The 22,219-nt window shown below is 33.7% G+C and overlaps 1 protein-coding gene and 1 long non-coding RNA gene across 3 annotated transcripts; one reads left to right on the top strand and one right to left on the bottom strand.

The window, feature by feature from the left end:
- Positions 1 to 7,216: 7,216 nt before the first annotated feature.
- Positions 7,217 to 8,072, bottom strand: LOC110028813. Its single transcript, XM_020730811.1, has one exon. The coding sequence runs from the start codon at positions 7,947 to 7,949 to the stop codon at positions 7,431 to 7,433; it is 519 nt and encodes a 172-aa protein (XP_020586470.1). The 5' UTR covers positions 7,950 to 8,072; the 3' UTR covers positions 7,217 to 7,430.
- Positions 8,073 to 9,786: 1,714 nt separating this feature from the next.
- Positions 9,787 to 21,459, top strand: LOC110028807. Of its 2 annotated transcripts, XR_002294460.1 has the most exons (4): positions 9,787 to 9,971; positions 14,420 to 14,493; positions 14,587 to 14,649; positions 20,661 to 21,459. It is a non-coding gene; the product is annotated as an uncharacterized LOC110028807 (long non-coding RNA). The 2 variants fall into 2 exon arrangements; XR_002294461.1 differs by lacking the exon at positions 14,420 to 14,493 and having other exon boundaries at positions 14,516 to 14,649.
- Positions 21,460 to 22,219: the final 760 nt, after the last annotated feature.

Raw genomic sequence — 22,219 nt, forward strand, 5'->3', positions numbered from 1 at the left:
AGAGTGTCTAGTAGTCTTAAGCTTGATCTAGTGCCTATAAATAGAAGGGAATGAGGAGAATTCTAACACCACTTCAATTTTAACCTTAAATTGTAAGTGAAGAGTGATAGTTCTCGGAAAGATGTCATCTTGGGAGAGATATTTGAAAAAAAAAGAGGGATCTATGAAGTAGAAGTTCATTAGTCAAAGTATGTAAGAGTTACAACGGTTTCCTAGCCGTAAGTATCGAAGGGATAGCAGAGAAAATCACTAAAATTGAGGCTGACGTGGCTTCAATTGAAGTAAAGGTGATGGAAGTTAAAGCACATCTGGAGCATATTGGATGACAACTTAAGATGAAATTTTGCCATACTAGTTTTGTTGAAGAAGGGGACAAGGCTATGTATTTGAAAAACAAATGGATTGAAGAAGAATCAACCATAGCACAATTCATTCTATCATATTTATATTCCAAATGTTCAAGGAGAAACTAATGATATGTCATGATTCGTTCCACCAGAAGGAGTGTGGAATTTAGTTATTTATTTAGTGTTTGTTTGTGTTAAGTGTTTATTTGAATTAAAGTGCAATATCACAAAAAATAAGTATAAAATATGGGTCTAAAATTGCATATATTTTTGGTGTATCAGAAAGTAAAAAGGGAAAACTCAGGCAAGTTCCCCATGTTCACTCAGCAGTGCACCCCTGCTAGGCCACAAAAAAAGGGTGTTATTATGCCTGATCCAAGTGCACCTATGCCAAGTCCACATTTAAGATGTTTGTAAGATAGAGTATGTGGAATACCAATGTCGTGACTATGACACACAAACGTTGCACTCACATTGTATACAAGGCTAAAAAGTAACACCCTTACGCCATGTATGCACCTATCCACCCAGATGATAGAATACCTTCTTTATAGCTCATGTGTGCCCACGTAAATCCTCTATGTAGCCTAGAATCGAATTGTCACTCATGAAACATCCCCAGGACATCTTTGATTTAGACCCAACCCACTCTTGCCAAGCATGGGTGTGGGTGAGCGTGCTATGAAAAATTCAATTAAGGAAAGTTATCTTGCCTTTTAATGAGCCTTGGCTATAAATATACTCCTTGGAATGGGAAGGTAAATCTTTTGATACTTTGAGGCAAGGGTTTCTCTGAGAGGTGAGTTCATTTTAGTGCCCGAAAGCTTTCTCTCTTTTTCTTTGATGAGAGAAGGCTCTTAGGGTGGTCTCTTATTACTTTTGAGAGGGAGTTTGTGAGAAAGGTATTGTAGCTGGTGTGTGAGAGAAATAATGAATTGTGTTCATTGTATGTTGAAGATCACTACTTGTATGAAAAGGAAAAAAAGTTATAAGTTTTTAGCTTCATAAGTGTATTAGTTCTAAGTGATTTCAATGAGTCATTTTTTCGTGTTTCTCTTTCATTTCATGTAACTAAATTGCTTTTGTTCTTTTGTGATGTTAGGATAACTTTTTTAATGTTTTTTATTTCGTGTGGTTTTCCCATAACATTTTTTATGCTTTTTATGCATGGAAGTTTTTTGGTTAAATGTTTTTAACTTTGTGTACTCCTGATCCAACTCATTAGAATGACAAAAATATTTAAGTTCTTGGAATTCTGCTCGTTGTCTAGTGGAATGAAAAAGTTAACTCATAAGAACCTAATGAAATAGGCACATTTTCAATTGGGTTTTACAGCCAAGGTAGAGGTTTTAAAGAGTCATGAGAAATGTTGTATAGTTAGGCCCCGTTTAGCTATAATATGGTTTTCAACTCTACTTATGGCCTAAACATAGGCTAAGAAGAAATGTTATATTTAGTTTATAGCTATCACATAAGGTAATTCCTAGGAAAATAACAAAACTATACTACACATGAATCATAGAAACACGAGCCTCTTCCTCTCTAAAGTACACTCCAACTTTATGCTTATAGTGTTTTTGAATCTTTGTGCTTCCGGTGCTTCTGGATTTTGTTGGTTGATTTTTTTGTTGTTTGGTTTAGAATGATTGGATCTTTTTTTAAATCTGTGATCCTGTTAAATTAGATTCCATGGGTTGGTAAACTAAAGATTAATCTATTAGAATTGATCATAGCTTTTCTAATAGGATCAGCACATGAACTCAAAAAATTGCATTTTACTTGATGCATATACTTCCATTCTTCCACTAACATCTTGACAAATTTTGGACCATCATTCTGAACGTTCCACCACTTCTCCATTCATGTACAACACTGATCGTGAAACATCATGAGAAGATGGATGTTGAGGTCCATAAATCAAATTAAAATTCATAGTTTGCCCATTCCTAACTGCTATGGGGAACAAAGGTTGCTGACAAAGAATTTTAGTTTTTTTGTGTCGACTACCTTCATGATCAGATGGACATAGGGCCTTAATAGCTTGAGATCAGCACCCATTTAAGATTATTCTAAGTAATCATATGCCCACCGAGGCTTTTGTTGTTGATGTGTAGAAAAAATTGCTTACATTCATCAATATTTTTTCATATTTTTATGAATAAAATTGCACTTTAAAGAAGAGTATTTTATGTTTTTCTTGTAGACACTATAGACAGTCGAAGTGGAATGAAATAGAAAAGAAATGGAGCGATGTGGAGCTGGTATGGAGTAATTGGAGATCCAATTGACTGTCACCTAGGTGCCTGCCTTTGGGTGCCAAGGCACTCCTACTGAGCACCTTAGTGCTAACTACTTTGGTGCCTAGGTGCCAGTAAGACAGAGAGGCTGGCCCCTAGGCGCCAGCAACAGCAAGAAAGTTTTTCAACAGTTCTCCCCTTGACGTGGGGAGTTATTTTGACATTAATAAAAATTCCTTAAGGAGATTTAGAAGAAGGTTTTCATAGAAAAAGAGAGGGGAACATTATGGGTTTGATGTAGGTGAGATTTAGTGCTTTTATCTAGAGATTTGAAAGTTGTATCATAAGGAGATTATTCTACACAACAAGAAGGGCCTACGAGATTCTAGGAGAGCATTTTCAGAGCATTGTAAAGAAGAGGAAGCTAAGTATTGTGCATTTCTTGTATTTTTCTTTTGTAAAACACAATTACTTAGTGGATTTGCTTAATGTTACTGATTTTTTGTGGTGTTTTATCCATGCTTAGTGAGCAGTCTTTTCTCTTTTCTCTTGTAATGATTATGTTAGTTGTGTAGGAATTGTAGAATGCTTTTAAAATTGGTTTTAAATATTTAAGGTGATGAGAATTCTTCAAAGCATCATTTATTTTTCATTATGACCAAATGATTTGTTAAAATATGTTGTGATACATAATGAATCAGGAGAGCTATGGAGCAATGATTAGATTATTCATGTTGAAATATAGGTTATGAAGCAAAGTATTAATTAAGGGAACAAACACTATTGATTTTCTGGCACAAAGGATCATGGGAGAAGTCTCTTATCTTAAAGGGGAGGGCCCCATTACCAAGACGAAGTTCCTTAACAGGATTTTCCAAACTTCAGAACAAGTGATTCGGGAGTTTTTGTCCTTCCTGCATGGTCATCGCAGTGTAAGGCCAAGGTACTCTTGTTAGCCCGTTGCAAAGTCGGGATTTGTTCCATCCGTCGGAGAGACTATAGAACCAATTGAAGTATCTTTGGTGACCTTAAGTGTGACAACTAAAGCTTCTGTTACTTTGAATCCTGTTGTGAAGGCTCCACATGCATCTGAAGTAGTTCCCATGCATATGAATAAAAATAAGAAAATGTTAGCTTATTTCTCCTCTTCTCAAAATGAAGTTAATATTTCATATGTTGAAGTTAAAACTTTTATGGAATGAAAATGATGGATAATTACATTCTATTAGTTAATAAGTTAGGTAAAGTAATAAATTTATTTAATAAAACAAATATATAATTAATACTTATCCTTAAAATATTAATAATATTAAATTATTATATATTGTTATTTAACTTATAAAAGTAAATTGGTTTTAGTTAATCAAATTCTATTTAAATAATGTATGATATATTATATGTGTTATCATTGAGCTTAGTAATAAGTACATGCCTATTATTTATGTTTCCTTGGTTTTATTTTCATATTTTTAAAAGTTGTTCAAACTTATTTATTCATTACACTAAACAAACATGATCGAATATTAATTGAGTAAAGTTTGAGCTATTTATTGAGTGTAGTGGTTCATTAAAACCCCTAGAAAAAATAAATTGATGGATTAAATTTTAAGATTCAATGTAAAATTAATTTAATTTTTTAGTTAAAAAAATTTAAGCATTATAATGGATGGCTAGTATTAAATTTCTCATTTTATATCATTCTTATGGCATTTAAGTGTTTTAATAATCTCATAATTGAGTGCTTTTGAGTATGTACTTTCCTTTTGTTGATCCTTATATTTTGATAATAAGAATGCAAAAATATACAGTGCTCGATCCCTTAATTAATCCACTTAAGTTTCTAATCATTTGGCGAATGTTGAAATTGGAGTTCATAAGATACCATTATATTAGATGGCTAGTATCAATTTTTTTCATTTTATGTCATTTTTATAGCATTTAAGTGTTTTAATAATCTCTTAGCCGAGTGCTTTTGAGTTTGTTGCTTTCCGTTCGTTGATCACAAAAATAGAGAATATTTGATCCATTAATTAATACACTGAAGTTTCTATTTATTTGGCAAATGTTGAAATTGGTGTTCATATGATACTAAATCAAATTAAAAGTATTTTTAATTCAAATAATTTATTTGTTTGATTTAATGAATTTTTTTGTGATATTTTAAATTTTAGTAAATTTGATCTGAACTCACCTTCATTATTGTATAGCGATACTTAGGTACAAGCTCAATTTAAGCTAATAGTTTAAACTCTTTTTCAAACAATCATCAATCTTGCACATAAATCATAGTCTTGTTCCTCTAGAAAAGAAGATCCAAGTCATGTTTTTTTTTTTGGCCAATATTAGGGTATGAGCTAATAGTTGAACTATTTTTCAAACCATCATCCATCTTGCAACAAATCATAATTTTGTCCCACTAGAAAAGATAATCTTGGTCTTGGCTTTGTGTATACCATCTCTGGTTATTCTATAGATAAATTAGCTCAATTAATATAGAGAATCATGCTCTACTAACCCATGTTACATAATATTTAAATTTGGGACATTTACATGAGAGTCATGCTCCACTAACCCATCTTTCATAATATAATTTAGGGCATTTACATATATACACCACCGAAGTCCTATGTACCAAATCATAGTCCAATTTATCTAGAAAAGAAGATCTTGGTCATGGTTTTGTGTGTGGCATATATGAGCTCATTTTAAGCTAATAGTTAATTTGTTTTTCATGAGAAAAGATAATTTTGGTCTTGGTTTTGTGTTTACCATATTCTATAGATAAATTAGCTCATTTAATAAAGAGAATAATGCTCCACTAACCCATCTTACATAATATGTAAATTTTGGGCATTTACATGAGAATAATGCTCCACTAACCCATCTTACAAAATATGTAAATTTGGTTCATTTACATGCATACACCATCATAGTCCCATTAATCTAGAAACGGTCATGGAATGGCATATATGAGCTCATTTTGCTAATAAATAAATTATTTTTCAAACACACGTCAATCTTGCACCAAATCATAATACTATTCCTCTCCAAAAGAAGGTTTAGGTTCTGGTTTTATGTATATCATCTCTAATTATTCTATAGGAAAATTTTTTCGTTTAATATACAGAATCATGCTCTACTAACCCCAACACACACTATGAAAATTTGGAGGATTTGCAATATTTCATTTAATATACAGAATCATGCTCTACTAAACCAAGAGACAATATGAAAATTTGGGGGATTTGCATACATACACCTTCAAATTACTGTGTAACACCTAAACTTCGTGCTTTTACACTCATACCACCTAAATTAAAAGCTTAGAAACACATTTCAATTCATAGGCAAGGTATCTACCTTACACACACCTAAGGTGTGTAATGTAGAAATACCTGCATTTTAACATTTAAAAGTTCAGAAACAGTAATTACATATAACACCTAAACTTCGTGCTTTTACACTCATACCACCTAAATTAGAAGTTCAGAAACACATTTTAATTCACAGGCAAGGTATCTACATTACACACCTAAGGTGAGTAATGTAGAAATACCTGCATTTTAACATTTAAAAGTTCATAAACACATTTTCATTCATAGGCAAGGTAGGTGTCTACTACATTACACACCTAAGGTGTTTTTATATACCTAACAACTAAAGAGAGAACCATATGCAAGCCCAACAAATTCCTAGGTATGATCATGTAAATCTTCCAATTTTAAGATGCGGGAAAACATTTATTTTTGTTTGGTTGCTTCTATCGTTAAGGCTCATTGGGTTGCTTGTAGATGGAATCATACATTAAATCTGAAGAACTTCCTTTTTATTCATCTTAAATTGTAAGCAAATAATTATAGATATTACTTCAAAAGCTGCATAATCCTGCAGTTTCACTAAGATATCTGGCTGAAATAACATAGTTCGAATCATATCACACAATCGGCGTCCTGCAGTTTCACTAAGATATCTGGCTGAAATAACCATAGTTCGAATCATATCACACAATCGGCGACTTGGATTAATCACTAAATTAAAAATATATGCCATCTAATTTCTTCTGTTTAATCTACTAATAATAGCAAAGATGAGATAAATGACCAAAAAAAAAAAAAAAAAAAGAAACCACTCTCAAAGAAATCAGTACACCAAAACAGACAGAAGAGGCTACCACAGCAAACAATAGAACACAACTTCAAAAGAAGCAACGAACATTAAGCCAAATCTTCACTAATTACAGATTAAAGAATCTCTAAATCGTCTTCTTCTTCTTCATCTTCAAATCAAATCTAAACAAGACCAGATTCTCTGCAGTTTCACGAAGATATCTGGTTGAAATAACAAAGTTCTGATCATATTTAAATGAGCGACATAGATTAATTACTCAATTAAAACCATGTCATCTAATTACTTTATTTAATCTTCTAATAATAGCATCTTCATCTTCAAATCAAATCTAAACAAGACCAGATTCTCTGCAGTTTCACGAAGATATCTGGTTGAAATAACAAAGTTCTGATCATATTTAAATGAGCGACATAGATTAATTACTCAATTAAAACCATGTCATCTAATTACTTTATTTAATCTTCTAATAATAGCAGAGAGTAGATAAATTACCACAAAAAAAAAAGATGAAAAACCACATATGTATTCTCGAAGAAATCAGTACACCATAACTAACTGAAACTCTCACAGTAAACAATAGAACAAATTCAAAAAAAAAAAAAAACCAACGAACAATACGCCAAATCTTCACTAAGTACAGATCACAGAATCTCTAAATCGTCTTCTTCTTCTTCAAATCAAATCTAAAAAAGATCAGATTGTCTGCTTCTGAACAAAATCAGACCTGAAACGGCCACGGCCAGTTCTTCATTTCATCCTCACTCTGCACCTTAGCGTTCATTCTCGCACTGTCTCCATCCACATACGCGTAGTACCTTAGCACAAAAGCTAGAGAGAGAACAACCCACTCCAAGCAGAAGATCACGACTCCGAGGCCGCCCACCATTCTCAGTATGATCGCTCCGTCATCAACCCTCACGTAGGACCTGAGTCCGCCCAGAAGAAACTCCGAAGTTCTTGAAAAGATGAGGACGGCGACCGAGCCCTGCAAGATAGCGGTGAGAACTGTGGCGACCATGTGAGCGCCATGCCATTTGCCGGAGGTTGAGTTAGCGGCTGTGCAGCCGGAGATGGCGCCGGCGATGGTGAGGGCATGGAGGAGGATGAGGAGGAAGCCGATGGCGGAGGGGATTAGACGGAGGGAGAGTGTGAGAAAGATGCAACTTGAGGCGGCGCCCAACAGGATGTAATTTGAGAGGAGGAAGATCTTGTGAGTGCGGTAGTAAGCGGCGCTCATTTTCGATAATGGAACGGCAGAGGATTTGGGGAGAGAGGGGCGTGAATGGGGTATTTGATGGCAGGGGAAAGCAGAAGAAGAAGAAAAAGACAAGGAATCTGACCGTTTGATGGTGAGAACAGACCGAAACCCAACGGCTAGTTTCCAAACCCTGATTTTTAAATTTGATCTTTTTCAAAGGTAATTGGTAACGGTTATATGCTCATTTGTGCTTTTGAACCCAGATAAATCGCGAATTTACTGGAAAATATCCGTTTGAAACTTGTGCATGACTCAGTTGTAGGAGTGTTAACGAAATGAATAAAAGCTGTTTAAAATATAAGATGAGTATGGAGTAATTAATTAAAACTAAACAAAAATATATTTTTGTTATTTAAAAATAATAATTATTTTTACTGTTTAATATTATAAAAACATTTATCTTGTGGTAATCATAGAAACATCTTATATTTTATACTAAATATTTATTATTTTATTTGTTTATTTTACATTTCTTAAAAGAAATAAATGTTTTAATAAGATATTTTAATAAATTATGATAAGGATGAGATTAATTTTATTATAGGTGTTATTGATTTTGTTTAAGTGTATCCATCGATACCACTAAAGTGTGAAATTGTACATCAAGAGTGTGCCAAGCATGAACCACGAGGAGACCCACGATTTAAAAGAAAGTACAACAAAGATGACCAACCAATAGAGACTAAGAGGCCCCGCTTATTTGATTGGATGCAACCATCCAAGCTAAGAACAAAGGCTAACCTGGCCAAAGGAAGGATAAAAAGAACATTCTAAGCAGAATGGTGTGAACAAACTGATCAACACCTGAGCTAACCACCATTAGAAAGTCTAGCGAAGACATCAACCTAACTCTCGACAGATCTACCTGACACATCAAAACTTATTGCGAAGTTAGTTGGTCATACAACATAAGTGCACGTGTCAAGTAATATGCGGTCCAAGTGTCTACGTATCGATCCCACGAGGAAATTTTAACAATTATTCTTGCAAAAAATTTCTAGTTTATGAATTCAATGAACCTAACTTAGCTTTATTGCAAAAAAGTTTTAAGCCTATAAATTCTAATCAAAGCAGAGTATATCGCAGGCAACAAAAATAGGAAGAAATGGAGAAATTTCTAGATTTTTTTCAAGAGTGACGAGGCTTGTGCCTCTATGATTATAAATCGTGGTGATCATGGCTTTCTTAAATGTTTTCTTATGTTTTGTTATCAATTGAGAATACATTATCATTGTGTCCATATTTATGTCAAAAAAAGCCAGGAATCCATGAAATTGAGGCTTCCTCAATTCCCATGACATTTCACGTGAATGCACTAATTCCCAAAATTGAGTAAATTTTATCAATTTGAATTTGGTAAATTGTTTCATTTTAAAAATATTATGATATATATTAAATTTGATTAAATTATGTAAAATTATTTGATAACTTAACTTAGGATTTTTAAATCTTTTAGTTGCAGTACGAATTTATAATTATCATATTTAATCGAATTAATTTTCATTTTTCATTCATAATTATGTCAATTGATAATTAAATTTTTAAAGAATTAATTAATCATTAATAATTTTTTTATTAAACTAATGATTTATTAAATAATAATTTAATAATTATTAATTAATAAAGGATTATTTTTTTATCGAAATAATTAATAATTAATTAATTTTTAATTTGTTGTTTATTTTTTCGTTAATTATTTATTAGATAGTTATATATAAGTCTATATAAATTTAATTAGTAATTATTAGAAATTTAAATTAATTAAAACAAACTTAAATAAAATTATATCCCTCTTTCTCTTTTCTGCCCTAAACACTAGGTTGTCTCCGTCCCGGCTCTCCGGTTTCGCCCAAAACCATTGCCGTGACCGAAAACCTCGCGATACAGTGTTGTTTAGAGCTAGCGGAGAAGGCAACGACAAAATCGCTGCGTATAGAGGCCTCCTAAACTCGTATCTTTCTCCTCCTTGAGCTCCACTTGTACCGGAAACAACTGAGGAAGGTAACCCTCGTCTTTCTTCCTCTTCCTGCCACCATCCTTCGAGCGTTTCAGCCTCTCTAAATTCCGTAAATCCGCTTTCCATCGGGATTCACTAAATCCTGGATTTAAGGCAAAACAGAGGAAAATAGGGATTTAAGAACTTGTAGGATCTGAAGTTGTCATTATTGCTGTTTAGCAGGATTTAGGCTAAATGCTGGTCAAATCCCTAAATCATGCTTAAATCCTGCTACTAAAAAACCCCTAAGGATTTGATAAATGTTGGAACGTTAGTTGCATCAGATTTCACTTGGTGCTTAATGCTTCATTGAGGAAACTTAAGCAGTATTGAAGATGCCTTGTCCTTTTGTATCCCTAGCTTTTTTTCTCATGAAGATTCTGTTTTTTTTTCCTTAACCAATATGCAAGAAAATGGCTCATCTCGAAAATGTATTTCTTTTTGAGATATAAATTGCAATAATTGCATTGTAACTTGTCAACACTTCGTTTTAGTTTTACCACAAGACTTTTCAAGACCTCCTTTTCTTCTTCTGAAGCAGTTGTATTGATTATCATTTCTAGCAACTTCCATAACTTCTCCTTCAACAACTTTTGCAATAATGTAAACTGCAATATTCGCTTGATTATCATTCATAGTTTGACAACTGAAAGGATCAGTATTAGAATCTATATTTTTTTGGCTGCAAATAATGAACTAGAGGTCATGAACTATTGAAATTTTGAGATGTAGCATTGACATCCGTGACATTTAACACCATTTAATAAGAAGATTTATGCGAAGATATTATTATGGTATTTAAATTTGATATCAAAGTCAAGACAATATTTAGCAGATTGCTATGCATAGGAAACTACTGATATTTTTGCTGCATGGATGTTGGAGGCTTGATTTTTTATTCAGATAAAATATTTTATTTGTGATGTTGTATGTGATTTTTTTTTTTAATTTGTTTATAGTACAATTTATATTTTTGATAGCTAAAGGTTCTTCTCGTACATGGTTGGTAAGGAACTATATTTTTATGTTCTTCGAATGAATGAAAGATCCTTATTTATTTATTTTGGACCGAGAGCCTAGATTTGTACATAAATATGGTGTCAATTTTAGGTGTAATAAAACATGTAGCTTAATATGTATTATCAAGAAATCCATGTGAGTTATAAGATTCAAAGTTCTTATCAATTTAGAACTTCTTCATGCTTTTGTCCATTTCACCTTCAATTACCACCTAGACAGTCTTATTCACATTGAGCATTTGAGAAAATGCATCTATAGCTAAGGTGACATGCTCATTTATTGCCTGTTAATGTGTCAATTTCAACCTAATTGAGAAGCAGAAAAATATAATATGTGCTCACATCTTGTAGGTATGCTCACCCAAGTCTCGACATTAGCATACCTCACAAAGACAAATGACTTAGGGCATCCAAGTCTCAACAGAGCATTTGAGAAGATGCATCTATAGCTAATTAGACGACATGCTCATATATTGCTTGTCAATGTATCAATTTCAACCTAGTTGAGAATCAAAAAAATATACAATGTGCTTACCTTTTGTAGGTATGCTCACCGAAGTCTCAACATTAGAATACCTCACAAAGACAGATGACTTAGGGCAACCTGGGAGATTGAAAGTAGCAAAACTCAAAAGCTTAGGACAGATGATAATAATGAGAGGCAAAATAACAGAAATAAGATATGAGATTTGAGAAAGGAATCTAAGACTAATAAATAAGTATATAATGTATTAATATTAATTAAATAATTTATTAAGTCTTACTTGGTCAAATTTAAAGTAAGGGTAATTAATTTACATAGATAACACAAAATTTATATGTATTTGCATATCTCACACCTAAAATTTCATATTTACATACATAGATAGTCGTCTTTTGCCTTCGCCCACTGTCGTCATTTGCCAAAGTAAATACATTATTTTCAATCTATTTCAAACAAATATATATATAATCTTACATTTATTTTATAATGAACTAGACAACTGGAAAACATTTCAAATATATTGTAATCATAATACTTTGCAAATCTCTTATATTACATTTAATTTTTAGGAAAAAAAAACATCCCTTAAGGTACTTACAGTACTTGTTGGGATTTTGGAGGTAAGCACCTATTCTCATTGGTGTGACCTTTTAGAAGTATTCTTTGTCTTGTATGGAGTCTAGTAGTTTTGCCTTCGAGACTCTCAGCTATGTGGGCTTTGAAGTTCCACGATCACTCGTAGAGTGACCATTCGATCGACTGCGTATACATGTGTTTGTATCGGCTTTCTTGTCCTTGAGGGAAGAATGGCGTCTTTCATGCTTCGGACGAGGGCCATCCATCTTCCTCCATCCGTCATCGCTAGAGCCTTTCTTGCCCGATGGTCGGCCACCTTTCTCTTTTCGTAATGGACAAATTCATTTATTCTTCGGCCGTGATGTTGGCTTTAACCAACTCAAATAGTTCAATTAATATTTCGGGTTTCCTTAAACGCAATAAGTACATAAACTATGGACTTTTTTGTCCTTGCCCCAGAGCGGCTTTGTCAACTGCTGGCTCTAGTTTTAGTATCTCGAGCATCTCTTTCTAGAACCTTGTAACGTACTCCTGTGGGCTCTGTTTGGTCCCTGTTTTACATGCCACAAGGAGTATGAATCCTTGCGGGGCTTTTGGGCACTACCGAACTGTGCAAAAAATAGTTTTTTGAACTCTTCGAAGGAATTGATAATTTCAATAAGGAGCCCATTGAACCATTTGAGAGCGGAACCTCTCAGAGCAGTGTAGAACTCCCGACATTTCAACGCGTCATGAATTTTGAGAAGGTAAATTGCCGACTCAAGGGATGCAACATGATCGGTCGGGTCGCTCCAACCATTGTACGGTTCCAAGGAGGGAACTTTGAATTTATCTTGGGGCTCAGCATCAACAACATGGCGGGAGAACGCATTCTTTAAATTGCGGCTAATTTCCAATTGTCCTAGTTGCGGTCTTCCTTTTGGCATTGGTCCATCACTATCTTGGTACTGGAACTTTCACATGTTCGGCTGTCTGAGGTGGCTACTGATAATGAGGTTTGGGTGCTGGTGGATGAGTTTGTGGGAGAGAGAGGTTGTGCTCTCCCTTCAAGCACCATGCTGGTTCATTCTGCAATCTGACTCATCATTCTATAATGGAGTTTGAATTTTTGGTTGCACGAATTCCAGGATGGACTTCACGTTAGAGGCTTCTCCTTGCCGCGTTCCTTCACCTTGATACACTCATCTTCTCCTTGAAGGCATGACTTCACCTCACCACACATTTTAGGATTTTGAATCCTAAATTGTCATATGGATCACACCCAAGGAATAGAGCATCGGCTGAATAAGAGGAAAGCGACTAAGAGAAAAATAAGGCACAAGTAATACTTAATATTTTGGAAATTGTTTAATAATCTTTTTTCGTTAAAATGACATTTCTATTTATAAGTCATAGGAAGGGTATGATAAATTACATGATTGTCCCAATTTAATGAGAATATTATAAGTCATTTAAGAATCATTACATATTTACGTATTTGCAACTAACGTAGACACACTTTAACCCTGTAACCACCGGCGACACCATTTTTCTTTTCTAAGTACATTTGACATTATTTCACATTCGTAATTGTCTTGTCTGATTGCCTAGTATTTATTTGATCGACCGAAAGTATCTACTGATTGATTTTTTGTAGTCTCATTCGAAAAAAATTGTTGTGAGGGCTCATCATACTCGGGAAGGATTGCTCCGTAAAGCAAGGGTATTTATCATAATCTGACAGCACTCTTTCTTTGGTCGATATGTCTATGCAAAAGAAACTCTCTTAGACTCCCGTTGATTTTCCTAATGCCAAATTTCGGTCAATTAATCATAACGTATGCATGCGGCGTTTCTTGGTTCAGTCAGAGGTTTGTTCGGTCGCCCTAAAATTCGACCGACCAGCACAATGATGAATGGTTGTGCTTCTGCTGCTTCCCTCATGCGACTCATTGGATCTCTTCGAGATTTGTGCAGCCACATTAATGATATACAAGCAAGCTACTTGTCGAACCACAAATCGCAAACTCAAATAAATAAGTTGAATTGCGTTCAAAATTGTCTCATTTAACTTTTGAGTTTTAAAATAGCTCTCGAACTTATTTAGCTACTTAAGTCGAAAAAACATAACATGTATTTAACAAGTTGAGTTTGAGTTATTCATCTGATGCGTTGGTTCACTTACAGCACTGTGAACTAGTTAATTTTCTGGTAGGTAATGTTTATGTGATATAAATCTTTTTCATTCTGAAAAAAAAATGTATGATATTGATATGACGACCTTTTGATGTTATCTTGCAAAACTTGGACTTTGTTATATGATCTGTGGCATGTTCCATACCTTTATTCTTATTTAAGTTGCTCAGCACTCTGATAAAGGATGAGCTGTACACAGAATAATGTATTCAATACCTCTGTGAATCTCGGAACCCTATTACGAGAATCTGCAGAACATGCTCTTTATCTCAGGTTACCTTCTTTTATATGGCAGTTTTATGTATTTCTCCTATTCAACTACTAGAGCATCGAAAAATTCTAAATATAGTTTGCGGTTTTCCAAAGCGCAAAACATGTGCTCAGACGTGCTTGTTTGGAGGAAAAAGGAACTCGAGGGATGAAAACAAGGTGATTGGCTCATCTAATTGTGTTGTTTTTTATGCTTTTTCCCATGCATATTCTTTTAGCTTAACTATTCTCCCCATTAGTTCAGTAGTATTAACAAGGGAGGGGGGATTTGTAAGCTTACCAATGAATTCCTGTGTATTTGCATATTTAATAACTAAATTTTTTAATATTTACTTATGTGACATCCTCATCTTTTGATAGCAACAAAAGTACCACTACCATTAACTTATTTAAAGTAAAATACAGCTTTTCATGTATACGTTTTTTATGACATTTAGAAATCACGGTGTTATATTTTTGAGTATAAAGGCTTAATCGTTTCATATGTAAATACACAATATTTAGTGGCATGCATGCAAACCACTCATGATAGTATTATATGATTACAGTTGTCAACTCGATTATTAGACTGATAGGAACAATAAAAATTTTAGCAGATAGTAGGAATATATTAATAGATTTTATTCCGCCGGTATCAAATCCAAATGATAAAATTCCGAAGACATAAAGAATGAACCTACATTTCGCGAGTTAGGCAATTCTCTCCCAAATCTTAACCCTAAGATTCAAGACAACAATCACATACATAGCCCTAAACATATTAAGCCTTATTTATAATCCATAATACTAACTAACAAACTACTAAATTACCTTTTTAGTCTTGTGCCTCGCATAAGTCTTCAAATTATTTGGCGGACTCGACATCGTCTCAACGGAGCATGAGACAGATGGCGTCGGTTTAACAAAGATCTTCATGTTCCATTTTTACATGATTTATTTCTTCGATAAATACTTAATTTGGTTAGCAAAGGGGCTTTCCAATTGGCTATGTCAGTGAACAGTTAACTGAATGATGCAGACCATTAATTCCTGGGGGCATTTACGTACATATCACACAATTCTTTTGTATTTACATATCTCGCACCTAAACTTTTATATTTACGCACATAGCACTCAAATATTGAATAACAAAGCAAAAATAGCACCACACTTTTTTGAAGTAAAATAATCTTTTCATGTATAGGTTTAAAGCACAAAAGTGTTATGTATGTAAATATGAAAGTTTATATTTGAGATATGTAAATACATAAGAATTGTTTGCTAGGCATGTAAATTTCTCCCATTGGGCATTTTGCATGCATAACACCCAATTCCTATGTATTTAAATATCTAACACCTAAACTTCACTTTTTACAGTAAGAATACCACTCTTTTAACTTTAAAAATAAGAAACACTCCTTTTCATGCATAGTTGTTAAAATTGAAGTTTAGGTGTTAGATTACTTAGATATGTAAATACATACAATTTGGGTGGTATATATGCAAATCTTCTTTTTGTTTTTGTATAAATTTGAAACCATCATTGCTATGTTCGGTATGGTATCATATCATGAATATGATTAAACCCCATCATTGACATCATGATAACATCGGATTCAAAGATACCAACAACTCCAAAAATTGCTTTCTTAACGCATCCAATAGTGAGCATTTATTGGAAATCCAAATACTTTATGACTTATTAATTACCTATTACAATTACATAACTACTGAACTATACAACCGATCACAAAATTCAATCAGAATAACTGTAGTTTGCCTTCAGAAACATTGAAACATTGCGAGACTCTTTAACAATTCCACCCTCTCCTTCTCTTTTAGATTATGGATTGATAAATTATTTACTTTTGGGGCATTTGCATAATCATACAACACAATCCTCATATATTTACATATCTAACACATAAACATTAATATTTACATTCATAACACTCAAATACTCAACATCACATAAAAAATTTCATTTATACTACCATTTTATGCATAGCTTTATAGTACGATATATTATAAATATAAACATCAAACTTTAGGTGTTAGACATGTAAATCTGTAAGAATTATGTGGTAAATATGCAAATTTTTTCTTCTTTTTTTGTTGTTGCAGTATATTTTTACATATTCAATGGTGCAGAACTAATTATGCTCGCCCGAGACTACGGGTTTGTTTGGGACAGCTGTTGATTATTTATAATCCGCTAATAAACAGATTATTCTGATAATCTGATAATCTGCAGATTATCAGAATAAACTGAAATGCTATTTGATAATCTGATAATTTGCAGATTATCAGAATAAACTGAAATGCTGTTTGAGGTAGCTTATTCATAACAGCTTATTGAGAGCTGTGGTTGGATAAATGACCATTCTGCCCCTGTTTGGTTAAGTTGTTTGCAACAGAACTGAAATGAGAATAGAAGTATATAATACAAAACTTAGAAATCATCACAGATCAGTTCAAAAGATAACATGCAGTGCTCACACTCTCGTGAGTATTAGAAGAAACAAAAAAAAATGTCAGATCCTGAAAAAAAAACAATAAAAAGACGTGCATACGAAAATAAACCTATAGTGTGTGAAATGAAGAAGACTTTGTGGATCAACTGCTATAGATAGCATCTGCGATTTACTCTCTCAAAGCAGTCATCTCAGTCATACCCCCAGCTTCATGAACCCCAAATTCTTTAGAGTCAATCTCATCCTCATGGACTGAAGACCCAACCACAAATGCTGAATGTTCTTCAAAGACATTCATTTCATTATTATCAGCCATACTAAAGTCCGTATCTGAACGTAAAGGATGTCGTCGGATGAAGTTATTAAGTGTCATTGTTGTCACCACAATATGCACCTGCTTTTGAAGTGGATATGACAACATATCAAGTAAGATGACCAATTTCTTCTTCCAAACCCCAAATGTTATTTCAATTACCTCACGTAAAGAGGAGTGACGTTTGTTAAAAATTTATTTCCTGCCACGGATGGTGCCACTTGCTCGCTCAAAATCAGGAATATGATATATAGTATCTGACTATGGCTTCAAGTAGCCCCTTTGCATAGGATATTTAACATCAACCAAATAGTATTTCTCTATTATGGAATACATTGTTAATGAAAAATAATACATATAACTAGAACATTTACAAATCAAATCATACTTGAAGGCGGGTGAGGAAAACACTGTGATCTATTCCTAGTTGCATAGGAGAAAATTTGACTATAATGTGCACTCCCTTCCCAGCCCGCTATGACAAAAGTGAAATACATGTTGAAGTCACATACCGCCATGACATTTTGAGTAGTTAAACCACTACGACCAATCTACACCACATTGTCCTGGCTGGGTAGTCAAGCATCGACGTGAGTACCTCCAATTGCACCTATGCAGTTCTGTTTTACAACATTAGAAAAAAATAGAATTTCAGAAGTAACGTAAAGAAACCAATGGTGACCTTGAAATAAGACATGTAATGGGGATCATTGGCAATTTCACCTTGAGTACTAGCAAATGATGGATCATCTGGTTTAACGATTTGAGCTGCCAAGCTAACAAGTGCCTGTATGCCTTTAGAGAAATAACGGCTTATTGTTTCCGTTGAATGCTGAAATCTCTCCATAACACCTCTAATAAATTCATTTTGTGACAGAATGTATATTGTTATAACCAACACCTCTCTTTTCGTCGTTCTAGAAAAACCTTGGAGATCGTGATTCAGATATAACTTGTTGAGGAGATCCATAAAAATAGGTACGATCCATACAAAGAGCAACATATTAAAATTACCCATTTAGATGTCCATAACATAAAAAAAGATACAAATAACAACAAATTAAAACAAATTCATTCCTCAACCAAAACATGCAAATATTCGAGGCCAAATTCTGACTGCAGCGCCATGAATATTTGCCTACGGGTTGGATCCTCAAGTTTCTTGACACACTTTGCATGAACACGAAAGTCTGCAACTACTTCAGGTATAAAAGCTGAAGTTCCTAGACATTCAAAGATGGTGCTGTCAGGGACTGGAGCAGGTGGTGGAGCACCAAAAGCTTCAATGAGTCGATCAAATGAGGTTTTCACAAAGGTGTCCTTTTCTTTATTTTTTCTACCAAGCCTGGGCCTCTTTGTGAACTGGACTCCCCCATCTCTCTCTGGTTACTACGCACTTCTTCATGAGCTGTCAACGACTCAGATGAGAAGTCATCTTATATGCCTGCAAAACCCATATCACTTGGGTTGAATGTAAATTTTCTCTGTCGCTACAACCCCTTTAAACATTATGTCGAGTTTTTCTTCAAAGTCTGGGTTAATTTCGCAATGCTTATATTTGTTTGCTGACGACATTGCCTGTGACATTGAAATGGAGGAGGGGGTTAAGTGGGTTTATTTATTTGAGAAAAAATAAGTAATGTAAATCAAAATAAAAGTATAATAGTGAGTTTATTACCTCCAATTTCTCAGCCCACCATTCCTCTGGGGCATCGATTATCCGCTTAATGGGATCCCAACCCAAACCGGTACATCCATGTTTGAGCTCCTTCCAAATTTTCCATTTCTTCTACAATTGGTCCCATTTATTTTTTAATTTTAGCCTGTCGTAATCTCTGCCAGTCAATTCTTTAAACATTTTCGCAATATTTTGCCAACCTTCCTTGTTAAAATACGTTGTTGGTATATTTTCTAGTTTTATTTCCTTAATACATAAATCACAAAAAATATTTGTTACTTCTTTATCCCACATAGCAGATGGACCCCCTTCATTCGTCTTAGACATGTTGGCACTATAAGGAACTTAAATTTTATAAGTCAACAAAAAATTTATAAGTACCAAGTAAATATTGTCAGTCAACAAAAAATTTATAAATATGATGCAAATTTCTCAACAAACAAACTATAAGAGAAAGTTGTACTAAATTATGAGATAAAGAAACAAATCAAATTCAGTTTGAGTACAGCAAATTAGAAAATAAAATTGCTCAGCCTGTTGAGTGTCTCCCCCTGGGTTAGCCTCCTAAAAATTCTTTTGAAAGCAACTAATATAAAATCTTGAGTAGCACAATATCATGTTTAAAAGGTTATCTAAAGCTGTTATGCTTTTGATTTTAGTAATTTATATTGTTTAATCAGTCGAGTGATAATATATGAAGGAAAATGACATAAAAGTAACAAAAAAAGTACTTTGCCTTTAAACTTTAATTAATAAATAGCATTAGTACCAGCAAACTTTTATGTCATTGTACTGAAAAGAAAAGTAGAAGTAAATGTAAGTGTTTACTTATTAGTTGTGCTCCTATATATTGTTCCAAATTTAAATTAAATATTCACCATGCAAATGCACGAGATGATGGCAGTTCTATTGGAAGAAAATGTTAAGTGTTTACTTATTAGTTTGATTTACAGCCATCATGAAAAAACAAAAATAAAGGCTTTGAAGGGGAATTTACATGCATGACACACAATTCTTATGTATTTACATATCTCACACCTAAACTTTCATATTTGTATAAAACAATTTAACACAATTCCTAACAGAAAATCCTAAACTTTCTATCACAATTTATGCATAGGTTTAAAACACAAAATATGTAAATATGAAAGTCTAGGTGTGCGATATGTAAATACTTAAGAAGTGTGTGCTAGGAATGCACATCCTTACTTTCCTATAATCTTATACCTTTCTCGTTAAATAGCATTCAAAGCTTGTAGGATTTTCTGATGATCATTAGGAATTGTAAAACAATAATTAGAAGTTGAAAATTACCTTAACAAAAACACAGAAAAAATCGTTAATGAGACCCACAACAACAATAGAGAAATGAAAAAACAATAATGTCCTCGCATTGCAAAACAGACAACCTATACAGCCTAACAGCGGCTCTCCAAGCCAATGACTTCATCAAAGAAGATAAGCAATTGCTGCCTAGCAAACTGGCTACAAGTCAGTATTCAATTCTAATGAAATTAGCCCAAACGTTTATGTATTTTACAACAAGAAAGTAATAGATATTGTTATGCACTTTTCTCATAGATGTAACTCTCAAGCCACAGATTTAAGCTAGGATATACCTAAAAATCATTCATTCATTTCATATATCACATCAAAAGTTAAAAAAAATATGTTGCTTGCATCTTCACCTCCCAAAAAAACTGACAGAAAAGAGAAACTTTCTAAGGATCGCAGGGGAAAGCATACCTTACAAATCGGATAGGAAAATTGAATTGCTAGGGCTCGTGAGAAGGAAGGAGAGGGATATTGGAGCAAAATTGAATTTCTAGGGCTCGCCGATCTACAGTTCTGGGTGCGATTCCTGGAAAGGGCGAGGCTGTGATTCTACTAGAAAGGGCGAGGCAAGGGAGGCGAGGTGATTCTCTGGAAAGGGTGAGGGATAGAGGGCACCACAGGTATTCTTTCCCAATTGCAAAAATTATACGCGGGATGCAGGGGGTGGACAGCTTGCGAAGCGAGGAAGGAAATGGCGATATTAGAAAGCCATGGTACCAAAAATTTCCACCCGAATGCGACATTCAAACGGGTAGGCGGCTTTTTCAGAACGCCGTCGCACCCTATAAGTTGCCCCAAACGGGCACTACATCAAATATCTTCTTGCAACGTACCGAGCCTAAGACTTAAACGAGCGATGGATAAATGGAAGCGAGCTTATGATAAATTCTCTTATATGACGGAGGAGAGCGCTGACTCGTTGATGCGAAGTATTGTGCTGACTCGTACATGGTGGCACAGACCTGAGGAAATTGTGCGCCTCATGAAGAAGAAGATGAGAGCTCATAAACACAACTGAAATATATCGAGTAAGCTTCTGTCCTTCTTCTCCTATTAAGTTGGCTATTTCTTATTTTCTTTCACTGTAAGTTTAAATTTTTAACTCCATGAATGAATTTTATGTTTCATCTTTGTACTTATTTAAGTGTTTTTGAGAATATTTGAAGCCTGTTTTGATGTAAGTTTGGTATTTTACGTAGAATAACTCGTTATTTTTTGCTTTGAAAAATGTTCCATATTTTATCTATTGGTGTTTAATGTTGTGGTTATATGTTGGGCTGTTTGGTAACTGTATTTTGTGAAAGATGAAGTGAATTTTAATAAGCTAGAATGATTTCATGATTCATTTGGTTCAGATGGATTTGTTATTCATTTATTTTATAAGTATTTTTCATTGAAGGCCTATCTTTTCGGTTTTTTTGCATGAAATAAAATTGGGTTAGATGTCCTCATCAAATTTCTATTTGGACAAGTCTCAAAGCTGTTGATTTTTTTCTTAGATTAATATTAAATATATACATTCATTTTAAATTATATTGCATTAATCTCGAAAAAAATTTAATGATTTTGAGATTTATTTTGACTAAAAGATGGGACATTTACGTGCATACCACCGAATTCATATGTAATGACATCTAACACCTAAATTTTACCTTTTTACATTCATATCACTCAAATCCTTTATCTCGCATAAAAAAAATTACTATTTTAAATTTTAAAAGTGAAATTAATTGCATAAGATTTGAGTGGTATGTATGTAAATCTTTCAAAAAGGTTCTGACTTAAAATTTTCTCTTTTTTTTTTTTTTAATTTATTGTTTGGTGGGGTGCTTATCTTTTATAAAATGCCGAGCTATTTTTATAGCGTTTCCCTCTTTGCGTATCGATCTACCCAGTCTTTTGCCCTAACCGTCCCGCGGAGCTCTTGCATCCTCTATCCTAACCATCTTG

Source organism: Phalaenopsis equestris, unplaced genomic scaffold (assembly GCF_001263595.1).
Source record: "Phalaenopsis equestris unplaced genomic scaffold, ASM126359v1 Scaffold000531, whole genome shotgun sequence".
NCBI lineage: Eukaryota > Viridiplantae > Streptophyta > Magnoliopsida > Asparagales > Orchidaceae > Phalaenopsis > Phalaenopsis equestris.